The sequence below is a fragment of the Argopecten irradians genome, chromosome 7 (genome assembly GCF_041381155.1).
Source record: "Argopecten irradians isolate NY chromosome 7, Ai_NY, whole genome shotgun sequence".
NCBI lineage: Eukaryota > Metazoa > Mollusca > Bivalvia > Pectinida > Pectinidae > Argopecten > Argopecten irradians.
The window spans coordinates 1,602,151-1,629,510 of record NC_091140.1 but is presented as its reverse complement, the minus strand read 5'-3'; the positions used below and the strand labels follow the sequence as shown (position 1 = coordinate 1,629,510).

Sequence of the window (27,360 nt, the reverse complement as noted above, 5' to 3'; positions counted from 1 at the left end):
AATTCCAGCCGAGCAAGATGGCACCATAGAAATAACCGACCTGGTAGATATAATCGTAAATAGAGTCGCGGGACGCGACATTTTCAAAGCCGGAGGGAAATTTCACAAGGAAAAAGTGCTTATTAAACATTTTATGTGGATTCGATCTATTACATCATTCGAGACTTTTGAATTACAAACCCTCGCCAAATCATTTTAATATTGTGTAATAATATTGTACTGAAATACTATGATCAATTCATTTTACTTTTAATATTGTTATTCGTAATTCTTTGATTTATCGTGTCGGCCTAACTCTGTAGTAATTGTATCTTTTTACCGTATAGTGTCAATTGAGTAGTATTAAGGAGACCGGTCCGACCAGGTATGACACGTATCCCCTAGGACATTGGACAATTAATTCACCCCTGACACTTGAATTCTAAATGCCATCTGTTTATCTTCCGTGTTTTTGTTATTGTTATATAATCCTATGTGTTATGCTTTGTGATGAGTGAGTTAGGGTCTAGAGCTCGGACGACACGGGTCGATTTTCGGATACTCCGGGAATCGCCTACCGACTTCTAGGAAGTTATATTTAATAAATTCATATTTGGAAAATTATTCTGCATCTTTGGAGTTCGTCCTTTTAATCGAAATATATCACAACGACGTCATCTCCGTTGTGAAATTAGTATCGATATGACTTCAAACTCAATCACGTCAGTAGATCTATAAATATATACAAAGAAAATATATATATGTTTCTGGCGTTATGAAATACGAATACATCTTCAGAATTTTTTTTCTTTTGTTCAGATCTGTTAAAGTTATGCGTCAAAAGTTTAAAGAACACATGGAAAAGCCAAATAAAAGCACACCAAAATTTATTAACCATCCTCTTTTGATACAAAAGCGCCAAAATTTTCCGACTCCAAAATATTCCGATTTACGGTATTCAGTTACTGATATATATGGAGTATCTATTTAGATTGTATTTTGGTGTTTTTAGACAACTAATACGATTGCGCCAATTTATCACCACATTAACTCGTGACTTTGTCACTAATTAGTCCCGTCCAAAATGGTAGAATAGATACTGTAAACATACATATTTTAGCGGTTTTCTAATTTTAGTACGTATTTTAGCGATTTTCTAATTTTAGTACGTATTTTAGCGGTTGTCTAATTTTAGTACGTATTTTAGTGGTTGTCTAATTTTAGTACGTATTTTAGCGGTTGTCTAATTTTGGTACGTATTTTAGCGGTTGTCTAATTTTAGTACGTATTTTAGCGGTTGTCTAATTTTAGTGCTGTTCGTGACACACGCACTCCGTTAAATGGTAATTGCGCTGGTTGCATTTTCTGTATATTACACAAGATGAGATTCGCACTAAAATTTGATTGTGATAAAATAATTGCGTTTACATTAAACCGAATTTACCATTAATTATACCGGCATTTAATATGCTACGTTATTCCTTATTTAATTGAATATTTCTCATGAACCTCAACACACAATTGTTCTGTCGGTTACATTAAAGATATAGTCACATAACGAGGATAAACAAAACACGGGAAGGTGCCAATGTGATTTAATGATTAATTCGATTTTATCGTGACAGATACAAATATTTGGCGTAAATGTAAAAAGATGAAAGCAATAAGAGGATGGATGATCCCGGTATAGATTTTCACGTTACACATACAACTACGGCAGAACTTAATGTTACCTGGATTTTTTGTCATTGTTCAGTAAATATTTTTCTGTCCTATCGATCATATCGGTTTAGTTATAATTGTGTGGATTCATGTTTACATGTCGCTTCGACTGCTTCTGTAGCAGAATCTATAACGACTGTCAAACAAAGGACTGATTTAAATACAACACGAACATATGGCCAACCTTTGTTGAAGCCATTGTTCATAGATACATGAACTCCCATTGTCCCCGGAGGTGATGCCTAATCCAACTCGAACAAAAGGATTTGACATGTAATGTATTTAGTTCTAATAATGTAAGCACACCATTGTTCCACTACCCCGGGTCTATAAATCGTCAGGTGGGCAAGATAAGCGGATGTGATGGAGCCATCACTTGTTGTCCCACACAAGATACACAGGCCAATAGGCCAGATTGAACACCAGAAAAGTCAGAGGAAAAGCAATCCGAGCGATCCGGTCCGCAGTCCGCGCTTTCTCCCTCGCCTCCGCGGCCACCCCAGGCTTCTGAATAAAAAAATCAACACATCTTTATTAGAAATGTTGAAAATATGACATCAGATGACAATTATTTTTTTAATAAAGGCGTGACAAACTTTGAACTATCATTGTAAACGTGCTTATCTTAATGCAGGCAAATGCAAAAAATAAACGTCATGATCTATTCTCGTGGTTATAAATTAGTCCGTGATTCAATACGGAGAAAATATTTTACCAAAAGCGCTGTACATGAAGTAGCGCCTTAAAGACAGCAGGTAAAGCAGAAAAAGACAACCGGTGAAATATTACATATTGAAACGCGGAGACGGATTAATATAAGTACATTGCACTTGTTTCTGAATCTAACATTTTATCACATGTATATTGTACTGTATCGTTCTTGAATAAAATATTGTTTAAACTATATTGAAGCGAGGCTTTGATGAAGATTATGGTAGCAATTCACCGTCAAAGCATACTCAGACAAACCAATAATCTACCATTTAATATCTAGCGAGCTGTTAGTCATCTCGCAACAAATTCTTTTTGTAATGCTAATAAGAATAATATGTTATAACGAAAATATTAAAAGGATTTATAAAATCTATGTTGTGTTTTGTTGACTTGAACGATCGATTTCATATCAATGATAGAGTAGACATTAATGTATGCAATATTACCTATGACGCACGTATTGAAATGCATAAATTCGACTGACACTGTGGTGTATATTTACACATAAACATGATATATAATCTAAGTAGTTAACTCTGTATAATGACGCAGCCATCATTAAAATTAACCTAGACTCAATACCAAATTACAGAAATATCCTGCAGAAGCACTATAATCACTGATGACCCAGATGGATCACCTTGATACAAGTTATTGGACCTGACTCATTATAATTGTAATGACCGTGTGCTGAAAGGAATATCTACTAGACACAAAGAAACAATGGCCTTTGTTAACTGGGACCCCGGGGATATGTCCTATTATTGCCTTCTACAAAGGTCACAGTTTTAACAAACAGAAGAACAATCAACTAATACCCCAATAACGCCCAGTCTCTGTCAGTCATTTATAATAACTATAAATACTACAAAGGTCACAGTTTTAACATTCAGAAGGACATTCAACTAATACCCCAATAACACCCAGTCTCTGTCAGTCATTTATAATAACTATAAATACTACAAACAGTTTTAACATTCAGAAGGACATCCAACTAATACCCCAATAACGCCCAGTCTCTGTCAGTCATTTATAATAACTATAAATACTACAAAGGTCACAGTTTTAACATTCAGAAGGACATTCAACTAATACCCCAATAACACCCAGTCTCTGTCAGTCATTTATAATAACTATAAATACTACAAACAGTTTTAACATTCAGAAGGACATCCAACTAATACCCCAATAACGCCCAGTCTCTGTCAGTCATTTATAATAACTATAAATACTACAAACAGTTTTAACATTCAGAAGGACATCAACTAATTACCCCAATAACGCCCAGTCTCTGTCAGTCATTTATAATAACTATAAATACTACAAACAGTTTTAACATTCAGAAGGACATTCAACTAATACCCCAATAACGCCCAGTCTCTGTCAGTCATTTATAATAACTATAAATACTACAAACAGTTTTAACATTCAGAAGGACATCCAACTAATACCCCAATAACGCCCAGTCTCTGTCAGTCATTTATAATAACTATAAATACTACAAACAGTTTTAACATTCAGAAGGACATTCAACTAATACCCCAATAACGTCCAGTCTCTGTCAGTCATTTATAATAACTATAAATACTACAAACAGTTTTAACATTCAGAAGGACATCCAACTAATACCCCAATAACGCCCAGTCTCTGTCAGTCATTTATAATAACTATAAATACTACAAAGTACAAACAGTTTTAACATTCAGAAGGACATTCAAACTAATACCCCAATAACGCCCAGTCTCTGTCAGTCATTTATAATAACTATAAATACTACAAACAGTTTTAACATTCAGAAGGACATTCAACTAATACCCCAATAACGCCCAGTCTCTGTCAGTCTTTTATAATAACTATAAACACTACAAACAGTTTTAACATTCAGAAGGACATTCAACTAATACCCCAATAACGTCCAGTCTCTGTCAGTCATTTATAATAACTATAAACACTACAAACAGTTTTAACATTCAGAAGGACATCCAACTAATACCCCAATAACGCCCAGTCTCTGTCAGTCATTTATAATAATAAAATATAAATACTACAAACAGTTTCTATCATTAATAACTAAAACTACAAGTTTACATTCAGAAGGACATCCAACTAATACCCCAATAACGCCCAGTCTCTGTCAGTCATTTATAATAACTATAAATACTACAAACAGTTTTAACATTCAGAAGGACATCCAACTAATACCCCAATAACGCCCAGTCTCTGTCAGTCATTTATAATAACTATAAATACTACACAAACAGTTTTAACATTCAGAAGGACATCCAACTAATACCCCAATAACGCCCAGTCTCTGTCAGTCATTTATAATAACTATAAACACTACAAACAGTTTTAACATTCAGAAGGACATTCAACTAATACCCCAATAACGCCCAGTCTCTGTCAGTCATTTATAATAACTATAAAACTACAAACAGTTTTAACATTCAGAAGGACATCCAACTAATACCCCAATAACGCCCAGTCTCTGTCAGTCATTTATAATAACTATAAATACTACAAACAGTTTTAACATTCAGAAGGACATCCAACTAATACCCCAATAACGCCCAGTCTCTGTCAGTCATTTATAATAACTATAAATACTACAAACAGTTTTAACATTCAGAAGGACATTCAACTAATACCCCAATAACGCCCAGTCTCTGTCAGTCATTTATAATAACTATAAATACTACAAACAGTTTTAACATTCAGAAGGACATTCAACTAATACCCCAATAACGCCCAGTCTCTGTCAGTCATTTATAATAACTATAAATACTACAAACAGTTTTAACATTCAGAAGGACATTCAACTAATACCCCAATAACGCCCAGTCTCTGTCAGTCATTTATAATAACTATAAACACTACAAACAGTTTTAACATTCAGAAGGACATTCAACTAATACCCCAATAACGCCCAGTCTCTGTCAGTCATTTATAATAACTATAAATACTACAAACAGTTTTAACATTCAGAAGGACATTCAACTAATACCCCAATAACGCCCAGTCTCTGTCAGTCATTTATAATAACTATAAATACTACAAACAGTTTTAACATTCAGAAGGACATTCAACTAATACCCCAATAACGCCCAGTCTCTGTCAGTCATTTATAATAACTATAAACACTACAAACAGTTTTAACATTCAGAAGGACATCCAACTAATACCCCAATAACGCCCAGTCTCTGTCAGTCATTTAAATAACTATAAATACTACAAACAGTTTTAACATTCAGAAGGACATCCAACTAATACCCCAATAACGCCCAGTCTCTGTCAGTCATTTATAATAACTATAAATACTACAAACAGTTTTAACATTCAGAAGGACATCCAACTAATACCCCAATAACGCCCAGTCTCTGTCAGTCATTTATAATAACTATAAATACTACAAACAGTTTTAACATTCAGAAGGACATCCAACTAATACCCCAATAACGCCCAGTCTCTGTCAGTCATTTATAATAACTATAAACACTACAAACAGTTTTAACATTCAGAAGGACATCCAACTAATACCCCAATAACGCCCAGTCTCTGTCAGTCATTTATAATAACTATAAATACTACAAACAGTTTTAACATTCAGAAGGACATCCAACTAATACCCCAATAACGCCCAGTCTCTGTCAGTCATTTATAATAACTATAAATACTACAAACAGTTTTAACATTCAGAAGGACATTCAACTAATACCCCAATAACGCCCAGTCTCTGTCAGTCATTTATAATAACTATAAACACTACAAACAGTTTTAACATTCAGAAGGACATTCAACTAATACCCCAATAACGCCCAGTCTCTGTCAGTCATTTATAATAACTATAAACACTACAAACAGTTTTAACATTCAGAAGGACATTCAACTAATACCCCCAATAACGCCCAGTCTCTGTCAGTCATTTATAATAACTATAAATACTACAAACAGTTTTAACATTCAGAAGGACATCCAACTAATACCCCAATAACGCCCAGTCTCTGTCAGTCATTTATAATAACTATAAATACTACAAACAGTTTTAACATTCAGAAGGACATCCAACTAATACCCCAATAACGTCCAGTCTCTGTCAGTCATTTATAATAACTATAAATACTACAAACAGTTTTAACATTCAGAAGGACATCCAACTAATACCCCAATAACGCCCAGTCTCTGTCAGTCATTTATAATAACTATAAATACTACAAACAACAGTTTTAACATTCAGAAGGACATTCAACTAATACCCCAATAACGCCCAGTCTCTGTCAGTCATTTATAATAACTATAAATACTACAAACAGTTTTAACATTCAGAAGGACATTCAACTAATACCCCAATAACGCCCAGTCTCTGTCAGTCATTTATAATAACTATAAATACTACAAACAGTTTTTAACATTCAGAAGGACATTCAACTAATACCCCAATAACGCCCAGTCTCTGTCAGTCATTTATAATAACTATAAATACTACAAACAGTTTTAACATTCAGAAGGACATCCAACTAATACCCCAATAACACCCAGTCTCTGTCAGTCATTTATAATAACTATAAATACTACAAACAGTTTTAACATTCAGAAGGACATCCAACTAATACCCCAATAACGCCCAGTCTCTGTCAGTCATTTATAATAACTATAAATACTACAAAGGTCACAGTTTTAACATTCAGAAGGACATCCAACTAATACCCCAATAACGCCCAGTCTCTGTCAGTCATTTATAATAACTATAAATACTACAAACAGTTTTAACATTCAGAAGGACATTCAACTAATACCCCAATAACGCCCAGTCTCTGTCAGTCATTTATAATAACTATAAACACTACAAACAGTTTTAACATTCAGAAGGACATCCAACTAATACCCCAATAACGCCCAGTCTCTGTCAGTCATTTATAATAACTATAAATACTACAAACAGTTTTAACATTCAGAAGGACATCCAACTAATACCCCAATAACGCCCAGTCTCTGTCAGTCATTTATAATAACTATAAATACTACAAACAGTTTTAACATTCAGAAGGACATTCAACTAATACCCCAATAACGTCCAGTCTCTGTCAGTCATTTATAATAACTATAAATACTACAAACAGTTTTAACATTCAGAAGGACATTCAACTAATACCCCAATAACGCCCAGTCTCTGTCAGTCATTTATAATAACTATAAATACTACAAACAGTTTTAACATTCAGAAGGACATCCAACTAATACCCCAATAACGCCCAGTCTCTGTCAGTCATTTATAATAACTATAAATACTACAAACAGTTTTAACATTCAGAAGGACATCCAACTAATACCCCAATAACGCCCAGTCTCTGTCAGTCATTTATAATAACTATAAAACTACAAACAGTTTTAACATTCAGAAGGACATCCAACTAATACCCCAATAACGTCCAGTCTCTGTCAGTCATTTATAATAACTATAAACACTACAAACAGTTTTAACATTCAGAAGGACATTCAACTAATACCCCAATAACGCCCAGTCTCTGTCAGTCATTTATAATAACTATAAAACTACAAACAGTTTTAACATTCAGAAGGACATCCAACTAATACCCCAATAACGCCCAGTCTCTGTCAGTCATTTATAATAACTATAAATACTACAAACAGTTTTAACATTCAGAAGGACATCAACTAATACCCCAATAACGCCAGTCTCTGTCAGTCATTTATAATAACTATAAATACTACAAACAGTTTTAACATTCAGAAGGACATCCAACTAATACCCCAATAACGCCCAGTCTCTGTCAGTCATTTATAATAACTATAAATACTACAAACAGTTTTAACATTCAGAAGGACATTCAACTAATACCCCAATAACGCCCAGTCTCTGTCAGTCATTTATAATAACTATAAATACTACAAACAGTTTTAACATTCAGAAGGACATCCAACTAATACCCCAATAACGCCCAGTCTCTGTCAGTCATTTATAATAACTATAAATACTACAAACAGTTTTAACATTCAGAAGGACATCCAACTAATACCCCAATAACGCCCAGTCTCTGTCAGTCATTTATAATAACTATAAATACTACAAACAGTTTTAACATTCAGAAGGACATCCAACTAATACCCCAATAACGCCCAGTCTCTGTCAGTCATTTATAATAACTATAAATACTACAAAACAGTTTTAACATTCAGAAGGACATCCAACTAATACCCCAATAACGCCCAGTCTCTGTCAGTCATTTATAATAACTATAAATACTACAAACAGTTTTAACATTCAGAAGGACATCCAACTAATACCCCAATAACGCCCAGTCTCTGTCAGTCATTTATAATAACTATAAAATACTACAAACAGTTTTAACATTCAGAAGGACATCCAACTAATACCCCAATAACGTCCAGTCTCTGTCAGTCATTTATAATAACTATAAATACTACAAACAGTTTTAACATTCAGAAGGACATTCAACTAATACCCCAATAACGCCCAGTCTCTGTCAGTCATTTATAATAACTATAAATACTACAAACAGTTTTAACATTCAGAAGGACATCAACTAATACCCCAATAACGCCCAGTCTCTGTCAGTCATTTATAATAACTATAAATACTACAAACAGTTTTTAACATTCAGAAGGACATCCAACTAATACCCCAATAACGCCCAGTCTCTGTCAGTCATTTATAATAACTATAAATACTACAAACAGTTTTAACATTCAGAAGGACATCCAACTAATACCCCAATAACGCCCAGTCTCTGTCAGTCATTTATAATAACTATAAATACTACAAACAGTTTTAACATTCAGAAGGACATCCAACTAATACCCCAATAACGCCCAGTCTCTGTCAGTCATTTATAATAACTATAAAACACTACAAACAGTTTTAACATTCAGAAGGACATCCAACTAATACCCCAATAACGCCCAGTCTCTGTCAGTCATTTATAATAACTATAAATACTACAAACAGTTTTAACATTCAGAAGGACATCCAACTAATACCCCAATAACGCCCAGTCTCTGTCAGTCATTTATAATAACTATAAATACTACAAACAGTTTTAACATTCAGAAGGACATCCAACTAATACCCCAATAACGTCCAGTCTCTGTCAGTCATTTATAATAACTATAAATACTACAAACAGTTTTAACATTCAGAAGGACATCCAACTAATACCCCAATAACGCCCAGTCTCTGTCAGTCATTTATAATAACTATAAATACTACAAACAGTTTTAACATTCAGAAGGACATCCAACTAATACCCCAATAACGCCCAGTCTCTGTCAGTCATTTATAATAACTATAAATACTACAAAACAGTTTTAACATTCAGAAGGACATCCAACTAATACCCCAATAACGCCCAGTCTCTGTCAGTCATTTATAATAACTATAAATACTACAAACAGTTTTAACATTCAGAAGGACATTCAACTAATACCCCAATAACGCCCAGTCTCTGTCAGTCATTTATAATAACTATAAATACTACAAACAGTTTTAACATTCAGAAGGACATCCAACTAATACCCCAATAACGCCCAGTCTCTGTCAGTCATTTATAATAACTATAAACACTACAAACAGTTTTAACATACAGAAGGACATCCAACTAATACCCCAATAACGCCCAGTCTCTGTCAGTCATTTATAATAACTATAAAAATACTACAAACAGTTTTAACATTCAGAAGGACATCCAACTAATACCCCAATAACGCCCAGTCTCTGTCAGTCATTTATAATAACTATAAATACTACAAACAGTTTTAACATTCAGAAGGACATCCAACTAATACCCCAATAACGCCCAGTCTCTGTCAGTCATTTATAATAACTATAAACACTACAAACAGTTTTAACATTCAGAAGGACATCCAACTAATACCCCAATAACGTCCAGTCTCTGTCAGTCATTTATAATAACTAAAAACACTACAAACAGTTTTAACATTCAGAAGGACATTCAACTAATACCCCAATAACGCCCAGTCTCTGTCAGTCATTTATAATAACTATAAATACTACAAACAGTTTTAACATTCAGAAGGACATCCAACTAATACCCCAATAACGCCCAGTCTCTGTCAGTCATTTATAATAACTATAAATACTACAAACAGTTTTAACATTCAGAAGGACATCCAACTAATACCCCAATAACGCCCAGTCCTCTGTCAGTCATTTATAATAACTATAAATACTACAAACAGTTTTAACATTCAGAAGGACATTCAACTAATACCCCAATAACGCCCAGTCTCTGTCAGTCATTTATAATAACTATAAATACTACAAACAGTTTTAACATTCAGAAGGACATTCAACTAATACCCCAATAACGCCCAGTCTCTGTCAGTCATTTATAATAACTATAAATACTACAAACAGTTTTAACATTCAGAAGGACATTCAACTAATACCCCAATAACGCCCAGTCTCTGTCAGTCATTTATAATAACTATAAATACTACAAACAGTTTTAACATTCAGAAGGACATCAACTAATACCCCAATAACGCCCAGTCTCTGTCAGTCATTTATAATAACTATAAATACTACAAACAGTTTTAACATTCAGAAGGACATTCAACTAATACCCCAATAACGCCCAGTCTCTGTCAGTCATTTATAATAACTATAAATACTACAAACAGTTTTAACATTCAGAAGGACATCCAACTAATACCCCAATAACGCCCAGTCTCTGTCAGTCATTTATAATAACTATAAATACTACAAACAGTTTTAACATTCAGAAGGACATCCAACTAATACCCCAATAACGCCCAGTCTCTGTCAGTCATTTATAATAACTATAAATACTACAAACAGTTTTAACATTCAGAAGGACATCAACTAATACCCCAATAACGCCCAGTCTCTGTCAGTCATTTATAATAACTATAAATACTACAAACAGTTTTAACATTCAGAAGGACATCCAACTAATACCCCAATAACGCCCAGTCTCTGTCAGTCATTTATAATAACTATAAATACTACAAACAGTTTTAACATTCAGAAGGACATCCAACTAATACCCCAATAACGCCCAGTCTCTGTCAGTCATTTATAATAACTATAAATACTACAAACAGTTTTAACATTCAGAAGGACATTCAACTAATACCCCAATAACGCCCAGTCTCTGTCAGTCATTTATAATAACTATAAATACTACAAACAGTTTTAACATTCAGAAGGACATCAACTAATACCCCAATAACGCCCAGTCTCTGTCAGTCATTTATAATAACTATAAATACTACAAACAGTTTTTAACATTCAGAAGGACATCCAACTAATACCCCAATAACGCCCAGTCTCTGTCAGTCATTTATAATAACTAATAATAACTACAAACAGTTTTAACATTCAGAAGGACATCAACTAATACCCCAATAACGCCCAGTCTCTGTCAGTCATTTATAATAACTATAAATACTACAAACAGTTTTAACATTCAGAAGGACATCCAACTAATACCCCAATAACGCCCAGTCTCTGTCAGTCATTTATAATAACTATAAATACTACAAACAGTTTTAACATACAGAAGGACATCCAACTAATACCCCAATAACGCCCAGTCTCTGTCAGTCATTTATAATAACTATAAATACTACAAACAGTTTTAACATTCAGAAGGACATCCAACTAATACCCCAATAACGCCCAGTCTCTGTCAGTCATTTTATAATAACTATAAATCATACAAACAGTTTTAACATTCAGAAGGACATCCAACTAATACCCCAATAACGCCCAGTCTCTGTCAGTCATTTATAATAACTATAAATACTACAAACAGTTTTAACATTCAGAAGGACATTCAACTAATACCCCAATAACGCCCAGTCTCTGTCAGTCATTTATAATAACTATAAACACTACAAACAGTTTTAACATTCAGAAGGACATCCAACTAATACCCCAATAACGCCCAGTCTCTGTCAGTCATTTATAATAACTATAAATACTACAAACAGTTTTAACATTCAGAAGGACATTCAACTAATACCCCAATAACGCCCAGTCTCTGTCAGTCATTTATAATAACTATAAATACTACAAACAGTTTTAACATTCAGAAGGACATCCAACTAATACCCCAATAACGCCCAGTCTCTGTCAGTCATTTATAATAACTATAAATACTACAAACAGTTTTAACATTCAGAAGGACATTCAACTAATACCCCAATAACGCCCAGTCTCTGTCAGTCATTTATAATAACTATAAATACTACAAACAGTTTTAACATTCAGAAGGACATTCAACTAATACCCCAATAACGCCCAGTCTCTGTCAGTCATTTATAATAACTATAAATACTACAAACAGTTTTAACATTCAGAAGGACATCCAACTAATACCCCAATAACGCCCAGTCTCTGTCAGTCATTTATAATAACTATAAATACTACAAACAGTTTTAACATTCAGAAGGACATCCAACTAATACCCCAATAACGCCCAGTCTCTGTCAGTCATTTATAATAACTATAAACACTACAAACAGTTTTAACATTCAGAAGGACATCCAACTAATACCCCAATAACGTCCCAGTCTCTGTCAGTCATTTATAATAACTATAAAATACTACAAACAGTTTTAACATTCAGAAGGACATCCAACTAATACCCCAATAACGCCCAGTCTCTGTCAGTCATTTATAATAACTATAAATACTACAAACAGTTTTAACATTCAGAAGGACATTCAACTAATACCCCAATAACGCCCAGTCTCTGTCAGTCATTTATAATAACTATAAATACTACAAACAGTTTTAACATACAGAAGGACATCCAACTAATACCCCAATAACGCCCAGTCTCTGTCAGTCATTTATAATAACTATAAATACTACAAACAGTTTTAACATTCAGAAGGACATTCAACTAATACCCCAATAACGCCCAGTCTCTGTCAGTCATTTATAATAACTATAAACACTACAAACAGTTTTAACATTCAGAAGGACATCAAACTAATACCCCAATAACGCCCAGTCTCTGTCAGTCATTTATAATAACTATAAATACTACAAACAGTTTTAACATTCAGAAGGACATCCAACTAATACCCCAATAACGCCCAGTCTCTGTCAGTCATTTATAATAACTATAAATACTACAAACAGTTTTAACATTCAGAAGGACATCCAACTAATACCCCAATAACGCCCAGTCTCTGTCAGTCATTTATAATAACTATAAATACTACAAACAGTTTTAACATTCAGAAGGACATCCAACTAATACCCCAATAACGCCCAGTCTCTGTCAGTCATTTATAATAACTATAAATACTACAAACAGTTTTAACATTCAGAAGGACATCCAACTAATACCCCAATAACGCCCAGTCTCTGTCAGTCATTTATAATAACTATAAATACTACAAACAGTTTTAACATTCAGAAGGACATCCAACTAATACCCCAATAACGCCCAGTCTCTGTCAGTCATTTATAATAATAACTATAAATACTACAAACAGTTTTAACATTCAGAAGGACATCCAACTAATACCCCAATAACGCCCAGTCTCTGTCAGTCATTTATAATAACTATAAACACTACAAACAGTTTTAACATTCAGAAGGACATTCAACTAATACCCCAATAACGTCCAGTCTCTGTCAGTCATTTATAATAACTATAAATACTACAAACAGTTTTAACATTCAGAAGGACATCCAACTAATACCCCAATAACGCCCAGTCTCTGTCAGTCATTTATAATAACTATAAATACTACAAAGGTCAGTTTTTAACATTCAGAAGGACATTCAACTAATACCCCAATAACGCCCAGTCTCTGTCAGTCATTTATAATAACTATAAATACTACAAACAGTTTTAACATTCAGAAGGACATCCAACTAATACCCCAATAACGCCCAGTCTCTGTCAGTCATTTATAATAACTATAAATACTACAAACAGTTTTAACATTCAGAAGGACATCCAACTAATACCCCAATAACGCCCAGTCTCTGTCAGTCATTTATAATAACTATAAATACTACAAACAGTTTTAACATTCAGAAGGACATCCAACTAATACCCCAATAACGCCCAGTCTCTGTCAGTCATTTATAATAACTATAAATACTACAAACAGTTTTAACATTCAGAAGGACATTCAACTAATACCCCAATAACGCCCAGTCTCTGTCAGTCATTTATAATAACTATAAATACTACAAACAGTTTTAACATTCAGAAGGACATCAACTAATACCCCAATAACGCCCAGTCTCTGTCAGTCATTTATAATAACTATAAATACTACAAACAGTTTTAACATTCAGAAGGACATCCAACTAATACCCCAATAACGCCCAGTCTCTGTCAGTCATTTATAATAACTATAAATACTACAAACAGTTTTAACATTCAGAAGGACATCCAACTAATACCCCCAATAACGCCCAGTCTCTGTCAGTCATTTATAATAACTATAAATACTACAAACAGTTTTAACATTCAGAAGGACATCCAACTAATACCCCAATAACGCCCAGTCTCTGTCAGTCATTTATAATAACTATAAATACTACAAACAGTTTTAACATTCAGAAGGACATCAACTAATACCCCAATAACGCCCAGTCTCTGTCAGTCATTTATAATAACTATAAATACTACAAACAGTTTTAACATTCAGAAGGACATCCAACTAATACCCCAATAACGCCCAGTCTCTGTCAGTCATTTATAATAACTATAAATACTACAAACAGTTTTAACATTCAGAAGGACATTCAACTAATACCCCAATAACGCCCAGTCTCTGTCAGTCATTTATAATAACTATAAATACTACAAACAGTTTTAACATTCAGAAGGACATCCAACTAATACCCCAATAACGCCCAGTCTCTGTCAGTCATTTATAATAACTATAAATACTACAAACAGTTTTAACATTCAGAAGGACATCCAACTAATACCCCAATAACACCCAGTCTCTGTCAGTCATTTATAATAACTATAAATACTACAAACAGTTTTAACATTCAGAAGGACATCCAACTAATACCCCAATAACGCCCAGTCTCTGTCAGTCATTTATAATAACTATAAATACTACAAACAGTTTTAACATTCAGAAGGACATTCAACTAATACCCCAATAACGCCCAGTCTCTGTCAGTCATTTATAATAACTATAAATACTACAAACAGTTTTAACATTCAGAAGGACATCCAACTAATACCCCAATAACGCCCAGTCTCTGTCAGTCATTTATAATAACTATAAATACTACAAACAGTTTTAACATTCAGAAGGACATCCAACTAATACCCCAATAACGCCCAGTCTCTGTCAGTCATTTATAATAACTATAAATACTACAAACAGTTTTAACATTCAGAAGGACATCCAACTAATACCCCAATAACGCCCAGTCTCTGTCAGTCATTTATAATAACTATAAATACTACAAAGGTCACAGTTTTAACATTCAGAAGGACATCCAACTAATACCCCAATAACGTCCAGTCTCTGTCAGTCATTTATAATAACTATAAATACTACAAACAGTTTTAACATTCAGAAGGACATCCAACTAATACCCCAATAACGCCCAGTCTCTGTCAGTCATTTATAATAACTATAAATACTACAAACAGTTTTAACATTCAGAAGGACATCCAACTAATACCCCAATAACGCCCAGTCTCTGTCAGTCATTTATAATAACTATAAATACTACAAACAGTTTTAACATTCAGAAGGACATCCAACTAATACCCCAATAACGCCCAGTCTCTGTCAGTCATTTATAATAATAAATACAAAATAACTACAAACAGTTTTAACATTACAGTTAATGAAGGACATCCAACTAATACCCCAATAACGCCCAGTCTCTGTCAGTCATTTATAATAACTATAAATACTACAAACAGTTTTAACATTCAGAAGGACATCCAACTAATACCCCAATAACGCCCAGTCTCTGTCAGTCATTTATAATAACTATAAATACTACAAACAGTTTTAACATTCAGAAGGACATCCAACTAATACCCCAATAACACCCAGTCTCTGTCAGTCATTTATAATAACTATAAATACTACAAACAGTTTTAACATTCAGAAGGACATCCAACTAATACCCCAATAACGCCCAGTCTCTGTCAGTCATTTATAATAACTATAAATACTACAAAACAGTTTTAACATTCAGAAGGACATCCAACTAATACCCCAATAACGCCCAGTCTCTGTCAGTCATTTATAATAACTATAAATACTACAAACAGTTTTAACATTCAGAAGGACATCCAACTAATACCCCAATAACGCCCAGTCTCTGTCAGTCATTTATAATAACTATAAATACTACAAACAGTTTTAACATTCAGAAGGACATCCAACTAATACCCCAATAACGCCCAGTCTCTGTCAGTCATTTATAATAACTATAAATACTACAAACAGTTTTAACATTCAGAAGGACATCCAACTAATACCCCAATAACGCCCAGTCTCTGTCAGTCATTTATAATAACTATAAATACTACAAACAGTTTTAACATTCAGAAGGACATCCAACTAATACCCCAATAACGCCCAGTCTCTGTCAGTCATTTATAATAACTATAAATACTACAAACAGTTTTAACATTCAGAAGGACATCCAACTAATACCCCAATAACGCCCAGTCTCTGTCAGTCATTTATAATAACTATAAATACTACAAACAGTTTTAACATTCAGAAGGACATCCAACTAATACCCCAATAACACCCAGTCTCTGTCAGTCATTTATAATAACTATAAATACTACAAACAGTTTTAACATACAGAAGGACATCCAACTAATACCCCAATAACGCCCAGTCTCTGTCAGTCATTTATAATAACTATAAATACTACAAACAGTTTTAACATTCAGAAGGACATCCAACTAATACCCCAATAACGCCCAGTCTCTGTCAGTCATTTATAATAACTATAAATACTACAAACAGTTTTAACATTCAGAAGGACATCCAACTAATACCCCAATAACGCCCAGTCTCTGTCAGTCATTTATAATAACTATAAATACTACAAACAGTTTTAACATTCAGAAGGACATCCAACTAATACCCCCAATAACGCCCAGTCTCTGTCAGTCATTTATAATAACTATAAACACTACAAACAGTTTTAACATACAGAAGGACATCCAACTAATACCCCAATAACGCCCAGTCTCTGTCAGTCATTTATAATAACTATAAATACTACAAACAGTTTTAACATTCAGAAGGACATCCAACTAATACCCCAATAACGCCCAGTCTCTGTCAGTCATTTATAATAACTATAAATACTACAAACAGTTTTAACATTCAGAAGGACATCCAACTAATACCCCAATAACGCCCAGTCTCTGTCAGTCATTTATAATAACTATAAATACTACAAACAGTTTTAACATTCAGAAGGACATCCAACTAATACCCCAATAACGCCCAGTCTCTGTCAGTCATTTATAATAACTATAAACACTACAAACAGTTTTAACATTCAGAAGGACATCCAACTAATACCCCAATAACGCCCAGTCTCTGTCAGTCATTTATAATAACTATAAATACTACAAACAGTTTTAACATTCAGAAGGACATCCAACTAATACCCCAATAACGCCCAGTCTCTGTCAGTCATTTATAATAACTATAAATACTACAAACAGTTTTAACATTCAGAAGGACATCCAACTAATACCCCAATAACGCCCAGTCTCTGTCAGTCATTTATAATAACTATAAATACTACAAACAGTTTTAACATTCAGAAGGACATCCAACTAATACCCCAATAACGCCCAGTCTCTGTCAGTCATTTATAATAACTATAAATACTACAAACAGTTTTAACATTCAGAAGGACATCCAACTAATACCCCAATAACGCCCAGTCTCTGTCAGTCATTTATAATAACTATAAATACTACAAACAGTTTTAACATTCAGAAGGACATCCAACTAATACCCCAATAACGCCCAGTCTCTGTCAGTCATTTATAATAACTATAAATACTACAAACAGTTTTAACATTCAGAAGGACATCCAACTAATACCCCAATAACGCCCAGTCTCTGTCAGTCATTTATAATAACTATAAATACTACAAACAGTTTTAACATTCAGAAGGACATCCAACTAATACCCCAATAACGCCCAGTCTCTGTCAGTCATTTATAATAACTATAAACACTACAAACAGTTTTAACATACAGAAGGACATCCAACTAATACCCCAATAACGCCCAGTCTCTGTCAGTCATTTATAATAACTATAAATACTACAAACAGTTTTAACATTCAGAAGGACATCCAACTAATACCCCAATAACGCCCAGTCTCTGTCAGTCATTTATAATAACTATAAATACTACAAACAGTTTTAACATACAGAAGGACATCACAACTAATACCCCAATAACGCCCAGTCTCTGTCAGTCATTTATAATAACTATAAATACTACAAACAGTTTTAACATTCAGAAGGACATCCAACTAATACCCCAATAACGCCCAGTCTCTGTCAGTCATTTATAATAACTATAAATACTACAAACAGTTTTAACATTCAGAAGGACATCCAACTAATACCCCAATAACGCCCAGTCTCTGTCAGTCATTTATAATAACTATAAATACTACAAACAGTTTTAACATACATAAGGACATCCAACTAATACCCCAATAACGCCCAGTCTCTGTCAGTCATTTATAATAACTATAAATACTACAAACAGTTTTAACATTCAGAAGGACATTCAACTAATACCCCAATAACGCCCAGTCTCTGTCAGTCATTTATAATAACTATAAACACTACAAACAGTTTTAACATACAGAAGGACATCCAACTAATACCCCAATAACGCCCAGTCTCTGTCAGTCATTCATAATAACTATAAACACTACAAATCATGCTCAAATACAGATTTGACCACTCTACATTTCCCCCATATACATACATTTGGTTTGGTTTGATTTAGTAGGTTTATATAAGACTTCCATGTCAGTGTATTGTGTCTCCTTGTAATAGTGTAACTACAGTGTATTGCCCTTCCAAATCAAGAATGCTGCCGAAGACATCAAGCAGCACATCCCACACGGTCTCATTATACTGACGATTTGCGAACCAGTCGTCCCGATTCATTATACTAAGCAGGAGTATAAATCACCACTTTTATAGACTATGGTGTGGCTCGGCCAGGGACAGAATCAAGAGTCTTCCTCACGTAGGCTAGCAGTCAACTCGAGGTCATAAATGAGTCGGAGTCAAGGGAGATGAAGAAAAGGTCCGGTAGAAGACGAGAAAAGATATATTTAAGTGCAATTCTGATGTCTTGTACTCCATATAGCGTTAATAACAGTAAAATTTGTTCCAAAGGTACTGATGGAACACTCAAAGATTTGACAAGATGTAGCAAACTAGGGAACTGTTGCTCGAGGCTGAAGGCTATAGTGAGGGTCAATTATTTGACTGTTTCCAACGGTTTCTTGAAACAAAAATGTATTATCGGGCACTCTGTTGAGATAATTTCAACATTAAAATAATAACATTACGGAACTATGGTAAAACAGACGAAAACAAATAAATCGCAACCGATACGTTGAAATGGGACCTCGAGGAGGATTACTGCGAACAGTCTTGGTGCACCCACCAATACTATAGAACAGTGCACATCTTTATTTCAGGATTAGCATCATGCACATGTGAAGTTCTTGTTAGAGAATCAGTTGATAATATAAATTATAACACGTGTCATAACTTTGCTGTCGCAAATGGTTTGAAATACATAGGTCACCGCACATTATCATGTAGTGTGATATCTTCATTATAGTCTCGATTACAACTATTTCTGCCTTACCTCTTTCTGGTTAACCTCTCGGTGACTGCTTCCATTTTCGTCAGTCTTTTTAAATTCTACAACACTTTCACGTCGTCTTCGTTCAACACGTGATAAAACGTTGACATGCGCAAACTGTATGAGGGCAGCGAACACAAACAGCAGGCAGATAGCCATCCACACGTCTATGGCCTTGATATAGGACACTCTGGGCAGTTCGGAGCGAGCAGACGACGACATGGTTGTCATGGTGAGGACGGTGAGGAGGCCGAGGGAAATTCGCGCGGGAACAGCGTCTATATTGAGCCAGAAGGACACCCACGATAACATAACTATCAGACTGGTCGGGATGTAGACTTGGATCAGGTAGTAACCATAGTTACGTGACAGCTGGATGTTGAAGCCAACACAACTGTACAGGACTGGAAGAAAGATATTACGTATTGTTATTGTCTTCATGCATTGTTTAAAAATCAACTTCATTTTGTTATTATGTATACACTGATTGTGCGTTTCAACCATGCGTATGATTTTATTAGATTGCTAATATGTTTTCTCTAAGCCGTTCTTTGAAGCAAAATCAAAACTTATTTTTCGTAAGATATCATTAATGATTTTTCCCTTTGATTGTATCTATTTCAAAATTTATAACCGCCTGAGTGAGACTTTTATTCTGATGTTACATATTTTAAATCGATTCCTAATTCGATATGAGAAAATGAGACTGTGATATTTCAGAATATTTATAGGAGAATAACTAACTATCATTATAAACCTCGTTGCAGTTGTAGGATGATACGTCTCCGATCTCAAACTGTGGTGAGACCAATCCGTCCACCCGCTTCACTGGGACGTCATGCCACTTCACGTACAGAAAGTCGGCGCTATGACCATCTGAAGGTATAACGTCAGTAGTAACATTGCAATGTACACATCAAAATTGGAAATCGTCATCATTTCTGATACCACAGTGCTTTTGTTATACAGTTTATTTATTTTTACGTCCTATTAACAGCCAGGGTCATGTAAGGACGTGCCCGGTTTGTTGGTGGAGGAAAGCCGGAGTACCCGGAGAAAAACCACCGACCAGCGGTCAGTACCTGGCAACTGCCCCACATGGGATTCGAACCCGCATCCCAGAGGTGGAGGGCTTGTGGTAATTTGTCGGGACATCTTAACCACTCGGCCACCGCGGCCCCATTTCTGATACCACAGTGCTTTTGTTATATTTATATTCTTTGTAAGTTCGTAAAATGAAATCTTTTTATAAATGGGTTGTCTTTTCACTGCTTTCAGACAAGTGATTTAGATTATGATTTATGCATATGTTTTGAGAGAGAATTAAAATGATGGTAGATCATGTATAGTGGTATCGCACATTTCAAATCAATTTGATCTTGATGTCGCGCAAACATGCACCTTGTCGATAACAATCCTATTGTGTTATTGTACGTTGAACTGTTTGTAGTGATAATCAATACTGATATTGATTCGATCACACAAAGTCCTTTTCAGTAGTCTAATAGATCCAATTATTATCTTATATGTTTTATGCTTTAAGAACATAATGACCAAACGACGCAAAGCTTAATATCTCAAATATATAATCAGAATAATTAATTGGCAACTGGACAAATGTAAATAATGAAATCTAATAAAATTCTTTCATATAGAAACTGACTTACAGCTCTCCACCTCGAAGCGACAGACCTGCTCGTCCAGCGGATATGAATGAAGCTTCATGAAGCAGGAGAAGGTCCCCGTTATCCTTGTTAGCAGATAAAATATGTAATTTTATTGATTGACGTGCTTTTATTTATTTATCGCATTATTTATTTTGTCAACAAAACAGTTTTCATGATTGATTAGTACCAGACTATTCAAACAGAGGTTGCTCAATTTCATATTTAAATAATCTGTAAAATTCAAAACCGAAAATCTATAAAATTAAGATGAAATAAACAAAACTGACATGTTTTAGTGTTGAGATTTATTTATGATAACTTCATGAATATTTAACATTATGATAACTTCATGAATATTTAACACCATAACCTCATGAATATTTAACACCATGACTTCATGAATATTTAACATTATGATAACTTCATGAAATTTAATATTTGTCATATTTTACCTTTTGGTATAAATGTCGCTGAAATCTGAATCTAACCATATTCTATTGAAAATGAATTTGCGCATTATGTCGTACAATAGATTGATTAGCTGTTACAGGTGTTACCTCCGACTAAAGTAAACTGTTCCATCAGGGTAGATGTAAATGAGACTGTTCGGAACAGTCACGTGATGGAAGTTAGCCGCTTTTTCATTCCGAATGTAGAGATCTGGTATCCATAGTGACGACACATGTCTAGTATCCATCTCTAGGTATCCTTTGTCGTCTATAGCTTCGTGCATTAGACGCGAATCATTCCAACTTTGACGGAAAAACATACTCATCTTGTAATCCTAAAATGTATGAAAGTAACAAATATTATGATAAGTTAATTTGCCAAATTAAAGCAACCCTGTAATTCAAATAAGGAGTTGATTAAGATTAGACATTCGGTAAGTGTAAGGATAAATCCAGGAACTCAAGAATAGTAACGGTTTTCTCCGTAATATATCCAGTTAACTATAGAACCAATGTTAGATAGCGATGTTAATGGTGACAATTATACTACTGATTGTATATCACAGAATATAGACCTGATCTGAATACCACCATAATGTATATTACTGATTGTATATCACAGAATATAGACCTGATCTGAATACCACCATAATGTATATTACTGATTGTATATCACAGAATATAGACCTGATCTGAATACCACCATAATGTATATTACTGATTGTATATCACAGAATATAGACCTGATCTGAATACCACCATAATGTATATTACTGATTGTATATCACAGAATATAGACCTGATCTGAATACCACCATAATGTATATTACTGATTGTATATCACAAAATAAAATATTAAATAGACCTAATCTAAATATCACATCAACAATAAAATATGAAAATAATATCAATCTTGTTTAAAATTTTCAGTAACTGATAAAAAGTACACATAAATGAGACATTTTTCATAGCAACAATACGAACATTTGTTTAGAGCCATTAACAAATTGGAATAATGAAACAGAGGAAACAAGTAATGGATGATGATAAGGTTACTTCAAACAAAATATGTGTAAATTAGAGATACCTACCATGTTGGCCTCGCTGACCGAGTCGATAGATAATATGTAAATCTGTATTTTATCCACAACAGGACCTCCTGCCATTAAAAAATACTTTGTTATAAATATAGACGCAAAAACGAAACCAGAATGTACGAGTAGTAGTGAATTAGGGCTATGTCCAATACGATCTAACCTGTTCACGATCACGTTTTTATTGTAATAGAATTAACGGGGAAAACCTTCTTCAATTAATCTTGACTTATATTTATTTAGGTCAACCCTCTAATCAAGTCAACTATTTTATTGTATCAAGACACAAAAGAAAAAGTCTTAGAAATCTGGACCTGAGTCAGACCCTGTTGTTGTCGATATGTACTTCATTAATTATAACACAAGTTTTATAAGGAACCACTCAAGTAAATATTGGGTTTATTAATTTTAAACCCACTTGTCTTAGATGATATTACATTAAAACATACCATAGGAAAAACCATAATTCAATTAATTTGGTCTTGATTGATAGCACTGTCTGTTACCTTAAGATACCTTAGAAATTGATAGGAAGTCACGTAGAATCAACCATATCCAAGTTACAATAACCCTGTTTACAAAAGTAAATATCAAAACAAACATCGGTCCAAGAAATTACATCAACAGTGTGGTCCGGGATCCTTACCAGCGTATGTCTGTAGGATACGAATTACATAGTAAATATAGTGTCAAAGACATCCGATAGGTATACTATGTATCGTTTGATGATTTGGAATTCAAACATTCGTGTATTTTTGTGTTTATTTAAATTTGATCTTAATATGCTAAACAATCTCATCACTTATCCAAACTGCTGGGCAATATCCGGTTGTACTGTGTTACAAGGACGTGTGTTATAGTTTAACAAGAAAGTGTGATGTCGGCATTTTTAAACATTATTTATCATATATTCATTTCATGTTGAATAGATATAATTGAATGGACCTGATATAGTATGCGTATGATAGATACCATGCACATATTTGATGTGTTATATTTTTTTCATTAATGCACATGTCATATATAAAAGCCCATTTGGATGGATATAAAAAGAGAATCAATATGAAAAATAGAAATATGCATATGGTAGATGTTTATATATGCAACTAGCTGTGGAATTTTGTAGAATATGTATGATGCCTTGATCAATATTTACCCGAGACGTTTGCTAGCATGATAGTTAACCTTACCGTGGGTGTAAAATGGTCGGATCGTCGGATCATAGTTGTGGAATAGTGATGTCGTCAGGGCTTGTCTAGAACGAAGAGAAAACAACAGGTTGTCAAATATCTCTACCAATAATTCCAAAGCATTATTTCAGAGTCATTTTAAACCAGACCATTTGTTATCCAAACATTTAACTTGATATTCACACATTATCAATGAATTATAGGTATCGAATATCACGTTTTCCTCATTGCTGGCAAACAAATAACTTTGATATTAACCTAACCTTATCAATGAGTTGTCAATCAGGGTTTAAGATGCATAAAATGGCTCACCTTCTCCTGTTTTGGTTTGATAGGTTTGATATTTTCTTATTCCAACTTTTGTAATCATCAAAAGTTGTTAGTTACCCTATAAACCAATAATGACTCAAGTGGAATAAACGCTATTAGTGTTGCCTGATATATTAATTGTTTAACAGTCTATAACTGATCCTCTATGAAAATCAATTTCCTAACTGACCATTGCCGATGCTCGTATAATTGGACATCTTTGGGTAAGTGTGATCACCAATGCACCGAATCAAGTATATCAAATTATATATGTATTTTCGGATTCTCGTGGATCTACAGTCACACTGGGGACCGAAATTTGATGACACAGAAATGTATATATCCACGCAAAATGCATGTATTCAAATATATACATAGGATATTTATTATGATGTATGAAAAAAAACCCTTTAAAAGCCATCTATTAAAGGTTAAAATGTAATTCTAGTATGTTATGGTGCACTGCTATTCAAACAGGAATATTTAACTGAAACGTTTTTTTATGCCAACCTTTTCAAACGTTATACTTAAACTATATTAATAGGGAAATGATATAATAGTTATTCCTTTTGAATAGGAAATACGAATGACGAGGCTTTTGAACAGAATACTTTGTCTTACCTAAACCACCTAAACCATAAACACATATTTTAATCACATTCTCAAACTATAAACCAATGAGTCCACGAAATGACTTTAAAGATGTTCCACCGCCGACAAATGTCAAAACCAGAAACAGACGAATTGGTATTTTACTTCAGTTACAAAAGTTACTTACTTCACACCATTACAACCTTTGAATTGTTTGAGCTTCTTATTAGAAGAAAAGAATATTAAAAATAATTAATTGCGCCCGGAAAAAAAAAGATCCACGGCGCTATGCCCTATACCTAGGCAAAATTTCTTCACGCGAAATTCACGTGAATTTCATGTGAATTTTCACGTGAAGTTGTGAACCTCATGTGAATTTCAATTTCATACGTGAAATTCACTTTTTTGCCCCGGTTAGGCCTACGCGAAATTCACGTGAAGAAACATTGTCTGTATATGGAATTAAGTACTAATTGCGCATGCACCACAAATATTTTTGTGTTAAATAGACACATATATACACGATAAAACATCTGTTATTGTTCATTAATGCTCTGTTGGCGGTGAAGCATCTTTAACTGTTACTCGGTGACTAGTAGCTAAATATGGTTATAGCAATCTAAATTAAGGTTATAGTATATTGTAATGTAGTTCTATTTGGCATAGTTCTACTCTGTGAGATACTTCTGTGTCAATTAGTTCTGATGTGGTGACAACTTATTTGTTTTATTGTCTAAAGACGCTTACCTCTAAATGATATATCATTCACCACGTTTAGAGTCAAACAGTGATACAACATATTTCTATACAAAACTTTGTTATATTTGAGGTACTTACAATTCAATAGAAATATTTTCAGGTGATTTCCCTCCGGTGTAGGTACAACTACTCCACAACACACTGACACTGAACAAAATATTCCCAAGAATTTTCATCGTGGAGTTCCCACAAAGATTTTCTCCGAGATTCCAACGTAAACTGGTCTTCGATTCCTCTCTAGTCACCCAAAGTGGTTTTAATCCTATTAGAATTTTATCCAAACGCTTTATATACCGACTCGTACCACATAAAGAGTCTTCGGTATCGAATACACACAGTTTTAGTTCACATATAAATACTGACATTTAACATGCGCGTAATTACTGGTCCCACGTACAGTTTGTTTGTTTTCTATAAAGGAATATTTTCACTGACAATGAATGTAGACTGATGGTATTCAATTACTACAGTTTGGTATAAATGTTGATGTCACGATTTATGGCTATGGTGAGGATGTCTATAACACTGAAGTTATTCAATCTCTGACGTGCATTGAACATGTAAATGCATATCAATTATATACATTAAAAAATTAAATATCTTATCGGTTATAGATATAAAAGTTATTCAATCCCTGTCGAAGTCTTCAGACATCATATAATACCAGGGCTTGGTGTATACAGCATGGAATTAGGCAATCGCCTGCTCATTATACAAACCAGTTCATGACGCAGTAACCGCCATGAAAGTCACTGTAGGAGGTCACCATCATTAATATTCGGTTATAAGTTCGGTATAACTATTAAATAGTAGATGTTCCAATCTCAAGCAAGTGTCATAGATATTACCATTAATAAATATAAAATAGTAAATGTTCCAATCTCATGCAAATGTAATAAATTTTACCAGTAATAAAAATAAAATAGTAAATGTTCCAATCTCAGTCAAATGTAATAAA

At 33.9% G+C, this 27,360-nt stretch overlaps 1 protein-coding gene across 1 annotated transcript; it reads right to left on the bottom strand.

The window, feature by feature from the left end:
* LOC138326996 (glycine receptor subunit alpha-2-like) lies at positions 1-27,250 on the bottom strand. The gene is made up of 8 exons (XM_069272954.1): positions 26,481-27,250; positions 24,744-24,808; positions 23,551-23,618; positions 22,568-22,794; positions 22,011-22,093; positions 21,088-21,219; positions 20,347-20,747; positions 1-2,208 (listed from the first exon to the last, which is right to left on the bottom strand). Exons 1-8 carry the CDS (start codon positions 26,765-26,767, stop codon positions 2,074-2,076), a joined length of 1,398 nt encoding a protein of 465 aa, XP_069129055.1. The 5' UTR covers positions 26,768-27,250; the 3' UTR covers positions 1-2,073.
* Positions 27,251-27,360: the final 110 nt, after the last annotated feature.